The 17,223-nt window shown below is 40.0% G+C and overlaps 1 protein-coding gene across 1 annotated transcript in view; it reads left to right on the forward strand.

The window, feature by feature from the left end:
• The window catches only part of LOC109924945 (protein furry homolog-like), a gene marked incomplete at its 3' end in the record, with an annotated part of 43,467 nt that extends 27,300 nt beyond the window's left edge, over positions 1 to 16,167 (forward strand). Inside the window, exons 8-12 of the mRNA XM_048621502.1 lie at positions 4,817 to 4,941; positions 5,897 to 5,954; positions 10,626 to 10,717; positions 14,645 to 14,817; positions 16,007 to 16,167. Coding sequence (XP_048477459.1) covers positions 4,817 to 4,941; positions 5,897 to 5,954; positions 10,626 to 10,717; positions 14,645 to 14,817; positions 16,007 to 16,167 — 609 coding nt within the window. The remainder of the gene's footprint in view (positions 1 to 4,816; positions 4,942 to 5,896; positions 5,955 to 10,625; positions 10,718 to 14,644; positions 14,818 to 16,006) is intronic.
• Between the last annotated feature and the right edge of the window lie 1,056 nt (positions 16,168 to 17,223).

Genomic DNA, 17,223 nt, shown 5'->3' on the forward strand with positions numbered 1-17,223 from the left:
TTTGTTATCTTTTCAGTCCTCCTTTGCTGGATTCTGAATTTATCTCAAAGATTATGATTTTCTAAATGTTCTGCAATTACTTCCTTAGTTGATACCAATAGATTTTCAACAGCACTTTTCAGGGTGGCATGGTGGCTCAGCACCAGGAACCCAGGTTCAATTCTAGCCTCAGACGACTGTCTGTGTGAGTTTCCTCTGGGTGCTCTGATTACCTCTTGCAGTCCGAAGATACGCATGTTAGGTGGTTTGGACATGCTAAATTGCCCATAGTGTCCAGAGATGTGTGGGTTAGGTAGATTAGCCATGGGAAACGCAGGGTTACAGGGATAGGGTAGGGGTGAGTCTAAACAGGGTGCTCTTTGGAGATCAGTGTGGACTTGCTGGGCTGAATGGCCTGTTTCTACACTGGATTCCATGATTCTATGAACAATGGATGATAGGCTAATCGGCTTTGAAAAAGGGTGTCATCGTTAGCAGTTTTCCATTCTAGTCTAGTACTTCCCTAGTCCTCCAGTGGGCGGCACTGTGGCTAGCACTGCTGTTTTGCAGCACCAGGGATCTGAGTTCAATTCTAGCTTCGGGTGACTGTGTCTGTGTGGAGTTTGCACGTTCTCCCCATGCCTGCATGAGCTTCCATGAGTTAGTCTAATTTCCTCCCACAGTCCAAAAATGTTCAGGTGAAATAGATTGGTTATGCTAAATTGCCCCATAGCGTCCATGTGTGTAGGCAAGGGGGATTAGCCATGGTTAATGTAAGGATATGGGGAGAGGGTGGGGAAGTGGGGCTGGGTAGGATCCTCTTTGCAATGTTGGTGCAGACTCAGTGGGCCAAATGGCCTCTATCCACACTAGGGATTCTGTGATTCTTCAGAATCCAATGACATTTGAAAAATTACAATTAATGCTTCCACTACCTCTGTAGCTACCTCAATTAGGTTCTCAGGATGTAAGCCATCTGGGCTCGGGGACTTAACCACCTTTAGACCCATTAGTTTGTCGAATGCTGCTTCTTTAGTGACGGTACTTAATTTCTACCTCCATGGTCTTTACTATTAATGGGATGTTTGAAGTATCTTTCACTACAAAACTTGATGCAAAATGTCCGTTTAACTTCTCTGCCGTTTCCTAAAACTATCTCCCCAGATAGATCCGTTAGAAAATCAATGTTAACTTTGATCTCACTCTTCCTTTTTATATATTTAAAGAAGCTCTTTTTATGTCAGTTTCTATGCTCCTGACTAGTTTGTCCTTGTAATTTATTTTCTCTGTCTTTGTTATCTTTTCAGTCCTCCTTTGCTGGATTCTGAATTTATCTCAGTATTTGAGGCTTCACTGACTTTGGTCTACTTTGTATGTTTTTCCTTTAACTTATACTCTCCTGAACATCCTTGGTCAGCCATGGTTGGTTTATCCCTCTCTTAGAATTTTTCCTCCTTATTGGGATATACTTTTGCTGTGAGTCATGAATTACCTGCTGAAATGTCTGCCACTGCTTGCTTACTGTCTCTGTCCTTATTTCATTGCAATTCCGTTTTTTTAAGTTAAACACAGTTATTTCTGAGTGAAATTTCTCACTCGAACTGGACATTTAAATTCTATCATGTTATGATCACTACTTCCTGGGGATCTTTTACTCTGAAGTCATTTATTAAACCTTCCTCATTGTCCATTATCAGATTCAAGACAGCCTGTTCCCTGTTTGGATCCATGACATATTGCTATGGGAAACTATTCCTCATGCATTCAATGAGCTACTTTTTCGAATTTGTTGAACCCAATCAACATGGAGATTAAAGTCTCCCATAATTATTGCTGTATTCTTTTTGTATGCTCCTGTTACTTGTCAATTTATAGCCTTTCCCAAAGTGGCCACCACTTGTGGGTCTGTGCATTAATTTGTGGACTTTACGAGCAGCCTACAACCCAATGGTTTCAATGTGGACGGTACAAGCACCCTACAACCCAATCGTCTCAATGTGGACTTTACGAGCTTCAAAATCTCCCCACCCCCGACCTCATCCCAAGACCAGCCCTCCCTCTTGTCCCTGCCTGCTTGAACTGTCCATCTTCTCTCCCACTTATCCACTCCTCCCACCTCACTGACCAACCCCCATCCCAACTCCCTACCTACACTCACCTTTACTAGCTTCATCCCCGCCTCCTTGACCTGTCCGTCTCCTCTCCAACTATCTGCTCCACTATCCACCTTCTATCACTGCCTCCCCCTCTCTGTCTTAATTTCAGAGCCCCCTTCCCCTCCCTCATTTCTGAAGAAGGGTCCAGACCCAAAATGTCAGCTTTCCTGCTCCTCTGATGCTGCCTGGCCTGCTGTGTTCATCCAGCTCCACACCTTGTTATCTCAGACTCCAGTATCAGCAGTTCCTACTATGTCCCACCAATGTCTTCTTTCCCTTACTGTATTTTTTTAACCTCTGCCCAAATAGACTGCACATCATCTGAGCCTAGATCATCTCTGTCAACTTTCAACATTTCATCTCTTATTAATAGTGCTATCCCACCACCTTTTCCATCTCTTCTGTCTCTCCAACAGGTCAAATATCCCTGAATGTAAAGTTCCCTGTTATGATCTCCTTGTAGCCATGTTACCATAATGGCTATGAGATCATATTTATTTACCTCTTTTTGCACCGTTGGTTCATCTACCTTGTACCTGCAATCCTCCCTTCTCCTTTACGGTTGATTTTATAATTTCCTTGCAACTGAACACCAACATTTGCTACAGATGTGGTCACTATGAACCACAATAGGGTCCACGAACTCCCACAACATGCAGTTACGAAACATCTCTATTTTATTTATTTAGTTCTTCATTGTTTTTAAAGATTCCTCCTGGTCTTTTAGTTTTTAATCTTGAAATATTTCTCTTATTTATCTTCAATAGAAAAGTAACGTATAATAGATAACATAAGAACTAGGAGCAGGAGTCTGGCCCTTCGAGCCTGCTCCGCCATTCAATAAGATCATGGCTGATCCTTTCGTGGACTCAGATCCACTTACCCGCGTTCTCACCATATCCCTTAATTACTTTATTGTTCAAAAAAAATCTACCTTTTTTTTAAAAACATTTACAGAAGTAGCGTCAACTACTTCACTGGGCAAGGAATTCCACAGATTAACAACCCTCTGGGTGAAGAAATTCCTTCTCAGTTCAGTCCTAAATCTGCTCCCTCTAATCTTGAGGCTATGCCCTCTTGTCCTAGCTTCACCTGCCAGTGGAAACATCCTCTCTACTTCTATCTTATCTATTCCCTTCATAATTTTATATGTTTCTATAAGATCCCCCCTCAATCTTCTGAATTCCAATGAATATAATCCCAATCTACTCAGTCTCTCCTCATAAGCCAACCCCCTCAACTCCGGAATCAACTTAGTGAACCTCCTTTGCACCCCCTCCAGTGCCAGTACATCTTTTCTCAAGTAAGGAGACCAAAACTGCACACAGTATTCCGGGTGTGGCCTCACCAGCACCTTGTACAGCTGCAACATAACCTCTCTGCTTTTTATTTCAATCCCTTTAGCAATGAAGGACAAAATTCCATTTGCCTTCCTAATTACTTGTTGTACCTGCAGACCTACCTTCTGTGATTCATGCAGAAGGACACCCAGGTCCCTCTGCATAGCAGCATGCTGCAACTTTTTACCATTCAAGTAATAATCCTTTTTACTATTACTCCTACCAAAATGTATGACTTCACATTTATTTACATTGTATTCCATCTGCCAGCCCTCTGCCCACTCACTCAATGTATCTATGTTCCTCTGCAAAGTTTCATAGTCCTCTGCACACTTTGCTTTGCCACTCATCTTAGTTTATCTTATATTATAAAATATAATAAATTATCATATTATTTATAATATAATAAATTAGCAGCTAATACCAACCAATGAACTTTGAGATTTGCCTGGATGTTGCTCTGCTTTGTGCTAGGGTCCCTTCCTGGGTTTAATTTATCCTGTTAAAAAGGCTATAAAACAACCTTAGAAACTGTGAACCAAAAGAGCAAGCAAAAAGCACCTCTTCCCCTCATAAATGTGCAAGAATGACTTTCTGACTTTCCACATAAATCCGCTGGACCATAATTATAGACAAATAAGAAATTTTCAACAAATTGCCATTATTTCGAGTGCAGCTTCGGTTATGCAAGATACAAAGAAAATGTACAGTTGAATCCACAAAATCAAACTGCGTATAGAACAAGAAACCACATGTTTAACACACATTTAGGACAATATTCAGGCCAGTCAAAATCTAGCATTGCCTTCTGTGTAGAATAATGCTAGCAAAAGGTCTGTGCTTCATTGAAAAGCAGATTTTAGAGGCCTGGCTTCCTTCTGGAAAGCTGAATCAAAATTGACAAGGCCTTTCCTTATCCATAATTATTTTAGGAAACATAGCAGCTGATTTAGGTACAAGGTATTACTCAAAACAATAATTCTGTATTTTTAGACGAATGTTAGCTTGAACATCAAAAAAGTGCAGTGCTTGTCTTTCATATGCTTTTGTTCTTTTATGCTTACTGAAGCAGGCATTTGGGCACTTAGTTTAACATCCTAATCTAGAAGACACCACCTTTAACAATAGAGTATTCCTTTTGTACTACTATTAAATGTCAGCTGAAATCATGAGCGTCGTAGGGTGTGAAGCCATAATATTCTGACTCAAACAAAAATGCTACCAACTGCCAATCAATTTGTCATTTCCAGCAGTAAGTAATAGAACAGGTAACATGAAATTTTGAAGATATGAACTTTATCTGAATGTGAATAACTTGTGATGAATTCTTTGTAATTTCAGATAATTGGCATTCCATCCCCATCTTCATTATTCAAGTTTATAGTTCCAATGATGCGCTCTGAGAGCATGGAAATTACAGAATCTCTGGTGCTGGGGCTTGGCAGGACCAATCCTGTAGCATTTAGGTAAAAGTCATTTCATTGCGTAAGTTTTATTTTTTTTTATCTGAACTAACAAAGCATGTTAAGATATATTTGATTTGCATTTTCCTTTAAGATATCTGAAGAGCAAGATTATTCACTCCAGGATTACCCAGACGTCTACAATTTTTGTGAGCCAGTTTAAATGCCAGTTAGTTGTATTTATTCACCATTTCTGTCCTCAAAGGAAATTACATTGTTCACTTGATGCTCTTGGACTCAAAGGTAGAATAAGAAAGCTGAGCTTAGTTTCAAATTGGATTGAAGGAAATTCATCTTGCAATTTTATCAACAAAAAATAAGTTTTATTTTTTTTTTACATTGAACAAAGACTTTGCAGTCAATTTGCAAACTAAGTACAGTAGACAATTTGAGGGTACTTCTATACAAACAATACTGTACAATACAACACAGGAACAGGCCCTTCAGCCCACCAAGCTTATGCCAATTCCTAGTCCATTTTTAGATCCACTACTCGTTACCCATATGTGGTTTCTATCCCTCTGTTCACCTCCTGTTCATGTGTCTATCAAGATATGCCTTAAACATTGCTAACGTGCCTACTTCCACCACCTCCACTGGCTGTGCAATCTAGGCACCCACACCCTTTGTGTACAATATGTTCTTTCCCCTAAACTTCTTCCCTCACCTTGAATCTGTGGCCTCTTGTAGGTGACCTTTCCACCCTGGGAAAAAGCCTCTGACTACCCACCCTATCTATGCCTCTCATAATTTTGTAGACCTCTATCTGGTCGCCCCCTCAGCCTCTGTCTTTCCAGTGAAAACAGTCCGAATTTATCCAACCTCTCCTCATAACTAAAACCCTCCAGACCAGGTAACATCCTGGTAAATTTTCTTTGCAAACCTGTCCAAAGCATCCTTGGTCCATGAAAGCGAAATTGCAAGCAATTCATTTTTGGTTGTTTCTTTTTTTTGGCAGAGACTTGATAGAAGAACTTCATCCCATTATAAAAGAAGCACTTGAAAGAAGACCAGAGGTAAACAAAAATTGAACTGGACTCTTAAACTTAATGAAAAACAAAATGATCTGCATTAGAAGGTTTAATTGTATATGTGTGGATCTGCTGTGAAGGGTTTTCTGTCCCGGGTATTCAAAAGTTAGAAGAAATTGGCAATCAGATGTCTAAGTTTGAAATTTTGAAGCTTTTTCCTTCAGCTTCAAAGCTGAATCTGAGCAAAGAATTTTTCAAATAAAGTCAGTGCCAAACTCTATCCAAATTCACTATCGACTGCTCTTTCAGATTTCCTAACTTTTTCTTAAACTTTTGACACACCACAATAACAACGCACCAGCTCCTGATCTACTCAACACCCACACTCTCAGAGTCGTAGTCCTCCTGAAAACCATTACCATCTTTCATCCTCTTCCCCTGATCCAGCCCTCATTCTGCTTCCTTAAGTGGGAAGTGTGTAGAAATTGAAAGGATATGGCAAGTAACTTGCTAAATTATTCACCGTAAGCATGATGTTGTAATGCTGTTGCCTGCTGAAGTTGCTCACTATTCCAGGAGCATTCTGGAATGCAAAGATAACCTCTGATTTCTGTGCTAGAGATGTCTTTTTCAAACCCTTCCACTGTTTTCTACATTCTTGTTTCTAGTAAAAATACAAGATGATTTCTTTGTTAGTAAGATTTCAATCATCCAATTAGCTGCCTCTGCTACTTCCATCTACCCTCTTTCACCAGACCAACTTTCTTCTAAGATTCCCCTCTGTCCGAGTCCAAATCCTCATCTTTGTTGGATCACTCGCCTTTTTCTGATGCATGCCTTTTCCAAGTTCATCTTACCTGCGAGACCCCCTCCTGCTCCCTCAGCCTGTTTGCACTAAATTAGCATTTTCCAATTAATTCTATTAATGGCTTTTCTTTACTCTGGTGCTGTTGCCCTCCTCTTGAAATCTGATGTCATCACAACCTTTGACCACTCTATTCTTGTAAACTACCATCTTATCACAAACTTCGCTTTCCTCTCAAAAATTTCTTCAAGCTGTGGTTGCCACCTAAATTTGTGTCCATTTTCCCCAGAGCTCTGTGTCCTTCCACTCAGGGTCACAGCTCTTATCAAAGTCTCAAATATATCCTGTGTTAAACAAACCCTATGATTCTTCACTTGTCTGTTTCGTTTGAAATGGTTATCCATGCTGTCTTTCTCTGATATGTCCTAGGTGGGTGGGACTGCACTTGCCTGGTTCCATTCTTATTGTAGCCAGAGGAGCTTTTCTTCCTTTCCTACTCCGTTACCTGTGATGGACCCTAAGGATTTCATCATCATAGAATCCCCACGGTGTGGAAACAGGCCCTTCGGCCCAACAAGTCCACGCCAACCCTTGGAGCTTCCCACCCAGACTCATCCCCCTATAACCCACGTAATCTACACATCCCTGAACACTATGGGCAATTTAGCATCCACCTAGCCTGCACATCTTTGGATTGTGGGAGGAAACTGGAACACCCGGAGGAAACCCACGCAGACATGGGGAGAATGTGCAAACTCCAGGTGGAATCGAACCCGGGTCCCTGACGCTGTGAGGCTGCAGTGCTAACCACTGAGCCACCGTGCCACCACAGATTTATCTCTGATCTTCTCCAGTTTCCTCTCTATATCTTGCCTTTTGCACTATTTCCTAGAACCTTAGTGCCAATTTCTGTAAGTGCTTTGACAACACTGAATTCTCCTTGACTGCTACCCCTGCCTCACCTGAGCCTCTCTCCACTCTTGCACTGTTTTTAAATTATCTGACTGCATGTTCAACAACCAATACTGGATAATCTTAAAATTTCTCTAAATATTTTGGAAAACCATAAACTTTGATCCCCTTCACAAGCCACATTCTCTCGTCACTGACCCTATTTATCTCCTTGGCAGGTCTGAGTCTGAAGCTTATTATCTGTAACCTTGATGTTATATTTGACCCCACAATAAATTCACGAGCAGAACTATATTGTTACTAACGCCACCCATTTCCAAATCAGTAACTAGCCTGATTTTCACAGGTCCAAAGGCTGGGATTTAGGGCTCTTGTGTACTAAATTTGGGACTCATGACTTCTGGGGTGATTAGATCCTGTCCCCGTTGGCAGGAAAGCTCACAGGCTCAAGTGCCAATTCAGTACTTACGTGCTGTCCTGTAGTGATCTTACACTGCCTCTAACTCCATCTGAATTAGTAGTATACCACCTTATATTAAATTTAAGATTTTATTTCCATACTAATAAATTTATTCAGACATCCCAATTGTGTGTCACTGCCTTTCAAAGAGATATGCATTGATTATTCTCCAAAATTTCCTCTGTGTACACTCAAAACCCATGTTTATGTAGCTGGCAAGCCTTTCTCCTTAGCCCCCTCAATTCCTATTTATCTTTTTCCCTTATTGTGCCATTCTTCTCTCCCTAACGTTTTGGGTACACTTTTTTGCCCAGCTCCCCATCTTTCCGTTCACTCATGACAGAACTTAGACTGGTTTATAGAATTGAAACTCACTAATGAATGAGCTGTAAACTTTCAATTGTTGACAATGAAAATAAGCTGCATTATGAACATATTTTATTGACATGTATAATTATGCACCTATTAATTATTTACCTATTTTTAAAATTGCCTCATCAGAATAATATGGTTCAAGAAAATTGTCCCATTGACCAGGTCATAATTTCTTTGAGGGAATGTCTGGAGGCACTGGTATATTTTACTGAACATAAAACAATACAGCACAGTGCAGGAACAGGCCATATTGTGCCGATCATGACGCCAAATTAAACTAATTCCTTCTTCCTGCCCTTGGTCCATATACCTCCATTCCTTGCATAGTCATGGGCTTATCTAAAAGTTCCTTAAATGCACTAAAGTATCTGTCTCCACCACCACCGGCACATGTTCCAGACTCCTACCGCTCTCTGTGTTTAAAAAAAAATCTGGCCGTCACATTTCCTTTGAACTTTTCCGCTCTCTCCTTAGTATTACATATTTAAACTCTGGGGGGAAAAGATTCTGACTGTCAACCCTATCTATGCACTCATAATTTTATAGACTTCTATCAAGTCTCCCCTCAGCCTGTGACGCTTCAGAGAAAATAAACTGGAGTTTTTCTAGCCTCTCCTTATAGCTCATACTGTAATCCAGGCAGCATCTTGGTAAACCCCTTCTGCCCCTCTCCAAAGCTTCCACATCCATCCTGTAATGTGGCAACCAGAATTGAATGCAATGCTCTAAATGTGGCCTAACAAAAAATAAAGTAGCTGCAACATGACATCCTGACTCTTGTACTCAATTTCCCAACCAATAAAGGCAAGCCTGCCATATGCTTTCTTTAACACCCCATGTGTCATCTTTAAAGGAGAGATGGACTTGAACCCCAAGATTTCTCTATACATCAACGCTGTTCAATGTCCTACAATTAACTGCACACTTTTTTCCTTAACATTTGATCTCTCAAAGTGCAGCACCTCACACTTAGCTGGATTAACCTCCATATGCCATTTCTCTGCCCATATCTGCAACTGATCCATATTCCACTGATTCTTTTGACAATCTTCTACACTGTCCGCAACTCCATTGATCTTTGTGCCACTGCAAACTTACAAACCCAGCCATCTAAATTTTCATTCAAGTCATTTATATATATCACAAACAGCAGAGCTCCCAGTACGCATCCCTGCGGAATACCACTAGTCATGGACCTCCAGCTAGAAAAATACCCTTCCACCACTACCCTCTGTTTTAAACCTTATTAAATAATTTGAACTAACCTCAATATATAAGCAAGAATTATAAATCTTGTTTGTTTATATTTACTTAATGCAATTGACAGCTGCAGTTTAAAAAGTTTGTTTTGTAAATAAAGGAAATAGTGAACTGTGGACCCATCTTTGTATGTGGCATCATGGAGGAAGTTGTAGTTCCATTCATTATTTTAGCTAAGGAATTATGGGTGGTTTACAATATGTTTGGAGATTTCAGAGCATGTTCTTTCCACATATGCGTCACCCACTGTGTGGAAAAAGTTGCCCCTCAAGGCATGTAGTGTTTGTCACTTCTCAATGATTCTACATATTTGACATTGCTTTTCTGAATGGGATTGGTAATGTTTTATAGTTTCATCAACATGTATAGCTTTTTGCAATCAAACTCAGCTTATAAGAGCTGAAGTGTGGCTGCACAATCATAGTAAGCTAGTGAAAAACAATAGTGCAGTACTCAACAGCCAACTGTTTGATTTGTCAATTTCTAACTGCAGTAATTTGAAAATTTAGAGACATAATTTCTTCAAGATTATGTGATAGATATCGATATATTTTGAAAGCTGCTAAGTATAGTTTATATGCAAAGGGTTTAAAAGATGCTTCTGTACGATTGTCATTATTATAGTTTGACTGTTATACCATCGACAACTTTAGAAGTTTAAAGGCTATATTCACACATTCACTATAATTTGTATTTGCAATTGTTATTTAAGAATTTAAGTAGTGATTTCATTTTTATCACTTTGTTGGATACAATGTGGAAAATCAAAATACAGGAAGTAAGTTTGTTTTGTGAATGAAGGAAATGGTGAACTGTGGACCCATCTTCATATGTGGCATCATGGAAGAACTTTAAAGTTCCATTCATTATTTCAGCTAAGAAATTATTTGTATCTGTAATGCAGAATATGAAACGACGCAGGCGTCGAGATATTTTGCGGGTACAACTCGTGAGGATCTTTGAGCTACTAGCGGATGCTGGCGTAATTAGTCACAGGTAAATAACAAACTTGAAATTAAGTTTCAATTCTGTCACCAAACTGCAACTAAAAAGTTGTGAACTTAAAGCCCATGGTGTTGGAGGTATTATGTTAGCATGGTTAAAGGGTAGCAAGAAGACAGAGTTGAGATGGAAGAGTATTTTCAGGGTGGCCAGCTGTAAATAGTGGAGTGCCAAAGAGATCAGTGCTGGAGCTGCAATTATTTACAATAAATTTTAATGACTTGGACGAGGAAAGTAAATGTATTGTCACTAGGTTTGATAGCGACACAAAAATTGATGAGACAGCAAATGATGATGATGACACAAACAATCTTTAGACAGATGTGGACAGGTTAAGCAAGTGGGTAAAAACTTATCAGATCAAATATAATGTGGGAAAATGTGTGGTTATGCACTTTAGCAGGAAGAATAGAGGAGCTGAATATTATTTAATTGTAGGAACACTGCAGAATGCTACAGATTTGGGAATCCTGAGCATTAGGGAGGGAATTCCAGGATTTTGACCTAGAAACAGTGAAGGAACGGCGCTATATTTCCAAGTCAGGATGGTGATTGACTTGGAGGTGGTGGTATTCCCATATGCCTGATGCCCTTGTCCTTCTAGATGGAAGTGGACGTGGGTTTGGAAGGTGCTTCTGATGATCTTTGGTGAATTTCTGCAGTGCATCTTGTAGATAGTACACACTGCTGCTACTAAGCGTCGGTGGTGGAGGGAGTGAATGCTTGTGGTTGTAGTACCAATCAAACGACTGCTTTGTCCTGGATGGTGTCAAGCTTCTTGAGTGTTGTTAGGGCTGCACTCATCCAGGCAAATGGGGAGCATTCCATCACACTCCTGACTGATACCTTGTAGATGGCGGACAAGCTTTGAGGAGTCAGGAAGTGAGTTACTCGCTGCAGTATTCCAAGCTTCTGGCCTGCTCTTGTAGCCACTGTGTTAATGTGGTGAGTCCGTTGAGTCTCTGGTCAATGATAACCATTGACAGTGGATGATTCAGTGATGGTAACACCATTGAATGTCAAGGGATGGTGGTTAGATTGTCTCATTGGTGATGGTCATAGATGGTGATAGCATTTGTGTGGTGTGAATGTCACTTGCCACTTGTCAGCCCAAGCCTTGATATTGTCCAGATCTTGTTGCATGTGAACATGGACTGCTTCAGTATCTGAGGAGTCAGGAGTGGTGCTGAACGTTGTGCAATCATCGGCGAACATCCCCACTTCTGACCTTATGATGGAGGGAAAGTCATTGATGAAGAAGCTGAAGATGGTTGGGTCTAGGACACTACCCTGAGGAACTCCTGCAGAGATGTCCTGGAGCTGAGATGATTGACCTTCCACAACCACGCCCATCTTCCTATGTGTCAGGTATGACTCCAACCACCGGAGCATTTGCCCCCTGATACCCATTGATTCCAGTTTTCCTAGGGCTTCTTGATGCCACATACGGTTGAATGCAGCCTTGATATCAAGGGCTGTCATTCTCCCCTCACTTCTGGAATTCAGCTCTTTTATCCATGTTTGAACCAAGGCTGTAATGAGGTCAGGAGCTGAGTGGCCCTGGCAGAACCCAAACTGGGCGTCACTGAGCAGGTTATTGCTGAGCAGGTGCTGCTTGATAATGCTGTTAATGACACCTTCCATCACTTTACTGATGATCGAGAGGAGACTGATGGGGCGGTAATTGGACATGTTGGATTTGTCCTGTTTTTTGTGTACAGGACGTACTTGGGCAATTTTCCACATTTTCCACACTGTTGAGTACATACCAGTGTATTGGAACAGCTCGGCTAGGGGAGCGGCAAGTTCTGGAGCACATGTCTTCAGTACTATTGCTGGAATGTTGTCAAGGCCCGTAGCCTTTGCAGTATCCAGTGTCTCCAACTGTTTCTTGATATCATGTGGAGTGAATCGAATTTTTTTTTAATTCAAAGGGAATGGAGTATAAAAATGAGGAAGCTTTTCTAAAACTGTACAAGGCACTATTCAGCCATATCTGGAATACTGTGAACTGTTTTGGACGCCTTTTATAGAGTCCTTGAATCTATATAGCGACAGAGTCGACAGCATATAAACAGACCCTTCAGTCCCAGACAACAAGGTGCAGGGCTGGATGATCTCTCCTTCAGTCCCACTCGCCCATGCCGAACTAGTTTTCTAAACTGAACTTAGCCACATTTGCCTGCTTTTGGCCAATATCCCTCTAAACCTTTCCTATTCATGTTCCTATCCAAATGTCTTTTAAATGTTGTAACTGTACTTGCCTCTACCACTTTTTCTGGCAGTTTGTTCCACTATGCATCACCCTCTATGTGAAAAAGTCTCTCCTCAGGTCCCTTTTAAACCTACCCTCCCACCTTAAACCTGTGCCTTCTAGTTTTGGACTCCCCTACCCTAGGGATAAGACTTTGCCTTTTCACCTCATCTATGCCTCTCATGATTTTATAAACCTCTATAAGGTCAACCCTCTGCCTCCGATGCTCCAAGGAACAAAATCTCAGCCTATCCAGCCTCTCCCGATAACTCAAGCCCTCCGGTCTCGGTAACATCCTTGTAAGTCTTTATTGCACCGCTTCCAGTTTAATGACATCCTTCCTACAAAAGGGCAATCAGAATTGTATGCGGTGCTCCAAAAGTGACCTCACCAATATCTTGTGCAGCACAACATAACATTCCAACTCCTGTATTCAATGCTTTGACTGATGAAGACAATCATGCCAAATGCTGCCTTCACCACCCTGTCTGCCTATGATGCTACTTTCAAGGAACTGTGTACCTGAACCACCAAGTCTCTCTGTTCATATCCACTCCTCAGGGCCCTACTTTTAACTGTGTATGTCCTGCCCTGGTTTGCCTTATCAAAACACGACACCTCACATCTATTTAAATTAAACTCCATCTGCCACGCCTTGGCCCATTGGTCCAGTTGACCAATATCTTGTTGTACTCTTCTCACTGTCCACAATGCCACCAATTTTGGTGTCATTTGCATACTTACTAGTCTTGCTTCCTATATTCTTGATGTGGAAGTGCCACTGTTGGACTGAGGTGGACCTATATTCTCATCCAGATTATCTAAGAAAAGGTATATACTGGCATTGGAGACAGTCCAAAAAATTAGGGTTATCTCTGGTATGGAGAAGTTGTCTTACGAGGAGACCTTGAGTTGTTTGGGCCTGTGCTCGTTGACGTTTTAAAGATTGAGAGGTGATCTTATTGAAACCTACAGAATTCTTAGGGGTCTTGACAGGGTAGATGTGGAAAGGTTGATTTCCGTTGTGGGAGAGTCCAGCACCAGAAGGCGTATTTCAGAGGTCGCCCATTTAAGGCAGAGATGAGAAATTTTGTCTTTGAGAGTAGTGAATCTGTAGAATTCTTTACTGCAGAAGGCTGTTGAGGCTATGTCGTAAAGTATATGCAAGGCTGACAGAGATTTTTAATCAGTAGAGGAATGGAGATTTTTGGGGAAAAGGCAGGAAAGTGAAGTTGAGGACTTTCGGACCAACCATGATGTCATTAAAAGGTGGAGCAGACTTGATTGGCTGAAGGACCCACTTCCGTTCATGTGTCTTCTGGGTTATTAGGAAGTTTGGGAATACTTGTACTGAAAATAAGCAGATAGTGTAAATTTAATTCACGTTGTGGCGTGAAGACCATTGTTTTGGTGGTGGAATGTTAAGCTTATGTTGGCCTGGAGACAAGATGCCCTTCTGCTGTTGAACATTCTGGTGTTTCTGATTTGAAAAGGAACAACTAAAATTGAACTACAATTTATTTGTTTATTAATTGAAATTTTAGTCTAATTTAGTGTCATAAATTTATCGCAAATATCCTTTTATAACAAGTGCACAGGTTTTACTTGAAGTTGATTGGCTTTTTCTGTTTTGGTTTTCTTACCTATTGTTTGTTTTCAAATATTAGTGGAAGTGGAGGCCTTGATAATGAAACACATTCCCTCAATAACACTTTGTTGGAGTATGTTGATCTCACAAGGCAGCTGCTTGAAGCTGAGAATGACAAGGATTCTGACACGTTAAAGGATATCCGATGCCATTTCAGTGCCTTGGTGGCAAATATCATTCAAAATGTCCCAGGTATGCATAATTCCATAAGCAATGAATAAATGTGATGATATTTTAAAATAATTAATACACATTGAAAGTGCAAATGTGTCTATAAGTACATAATCTAATTTCTTTTAATTAGTTGGGGCCAGTCATATTTATTGGTTTAGAATATTTACAAGAAAAGAGGTCGGTTTGTTATGACCTAGTTCAGTCTTGGGGTGCATTTACCCAACAACTATAATATCAATGTCATCTAAATCTACTTTAGTACTGTACTGTACTAATAATGTAGATCCTATTAGAACAGCATTATGTCAGGCCTGAAGTCTGCAGTTACACTAGACTAGTTTAACTAAGTTTCTTCAGTGCAATTTACCCTTAGCATACTTTCTCATGTTCTAGTTTTTAAGTTGCTAATAACTGTTGACTGTAGTTAATTGTAAGGAATTTTTCAAAATATAAATGAACAGAATCACATGATATCTTCAATTGCAAAATATATCATAGTCAGTCGCATAGAAAACAGTTAAAAACAAATTAACATGGAAATGGAGCAAAGCCACAGTATTTTGATCTTTAATCTGATTAGTTTCTGGTTAGATATTACCAACAAAGGCCACAGTTGCTAGTATTTCCAGGTAATTTAATGTATTGTCTTTCTTCTCCCATTTAAAGAAACTGTTAGAATCTGACTAGTAAATTGTCCAATTTGTTAATTTGCATTATTTTGTGTTCTATAGTTTCATTTAAGATATCTATTATAGAATTGGTTTGTGATGAAACCATCTCTACCTTAACCTAGTCTGAGGCCTCTGTAGATTTTAACTCATACGGGCAGAAAGTTTATTGCTCTATTTCCTCAAATTTGTTATGGAAGGATTGTTTGTGTAACACTCAAAATTGTGTCTGTAGCAAACACAGAGAACGCTGTCTGGTCTGGCAGCATCTGTGGAGAGAGAAATGGAGTTGAAGTTTTGAATCCAGTTGAGATATAATGCAACTTGAAAATGAATACGTTCTAGATCATCCTTCAAGACGCTTGAGAGTTAACTGGATCCACCATCTGACCCCACAAAAAGAATGAGCAGTGCTCTTATCATTGTCTAACACTTATGCAATGAATTGTGTTGAAATAGTTCTGTAGATAAAATCTACAATGCTTAATTTATCTCAGAATATTTTAAGACTCATTTTGTATTTTTGCTTTTCCTTACAGTGCACCAACGCAGGGCTATCTTTCCACAGCAGAGTTTACGCCATAGTCTATTTATGCTGTTCAGTCACTGGGCTGGCCCATTTAGCATAATGTTTACTCCTCTGGATAGATACAGTGACAGGAACATGCAAATTAACCGACACCAGTACTCTGCATTAAAGGTATATGCATTGATCATTCTAATTCACTGTGACAATCTGCCAAGAGTTTTATTAAATCTAATTCTGTATGTAATAGTGTTATGTTGTGTCCTACTAGTGTGTTGTCATGTGGCAAATATTACTGATCAATATATTTTCTGAATGCAAGGTCAAATTAATGTTGTACCAGTGGCAGAAAAACTATTATTCTTTTCTATTGCACAAGCATCATTGAATGGCAACACATGATACTGTATGTGCCCGTTATTTACAATAGAATGATTTTCAGTTTCATTTTAGTCATGGTTGTGGATTCACACACTTCAATGAGTTTCTATATTCAACAATTTCAACTTGGTTTCATTCTTTAGTTATGTTTTGATATGTTTTTGGGCAAATAACTGTATTAAACTTAGTTGTGTAAATCACTAGTGAATTGATTAATTAAATAAATGTGGCAGGGTTTATCAGTACTGGTTAATTTTATTGGTGTTGAAGTGTTTTAGTAAGGGTTTTTAGCATGACAACGTTAACTAGTAAATAAAAGGATGGCATAGCTTATTCAACTACAAGAATACACATCCTATGCAGTGTAGGAACTCCAGACTGCTTCTCATGTCCTAGTTTACCATTTTTGTAAAAAGTGTCATTAGTTGCAGCATCCTGGGTTCCTGGCAAGACCTGGCATCACTGTGGTGCATCTGTGATATTGTAAGCTATGTGGATAGCACACTATTTGATGTGGTCACTCTGTGGCTAATGAATATTCACAAAGAGGGAGAATTGGTTACCACCAGCCAGTTAACAAGGACCATGAAGGGAGAACAGGAGTCCCTGAGTACATCCTACTCTTCAATCAGTATTCACTTGTGTATGCAGATGAGCATGATGGTTCATCTAGGGAGTACAGTCAGAGTTCATGGCATCACAGTGGCTTGTCAGCACAGGGTGTATACATGGAAATTGGAATAGCCACGGTGATAGTGATCCTATAGTTAGGGAGCAGATAAGATGTTTTGGTAACCACAATTGTAATTCCAGGTTCAAAAACAAAGTTGCTGGAAAAGCTCAGCAGGT

This window comes from Rhincodon typus, unplaced genomic scaffold, assembly GCF_021869965.1.
Source record: "Rhincodon typus isolate 14 unplaced genomic scaffold, sRhiTyp1.1 hic_rhity00000719, whole genome shotgun sequence".
NCBI classification, from domain to species: domain Eukaryota; kingdom Metazoa; phylum Chordata; class Chondrichthyes; order Orectolobiformes; family Rhincodontidae; genus Rhincodon; species Rhincodon typus.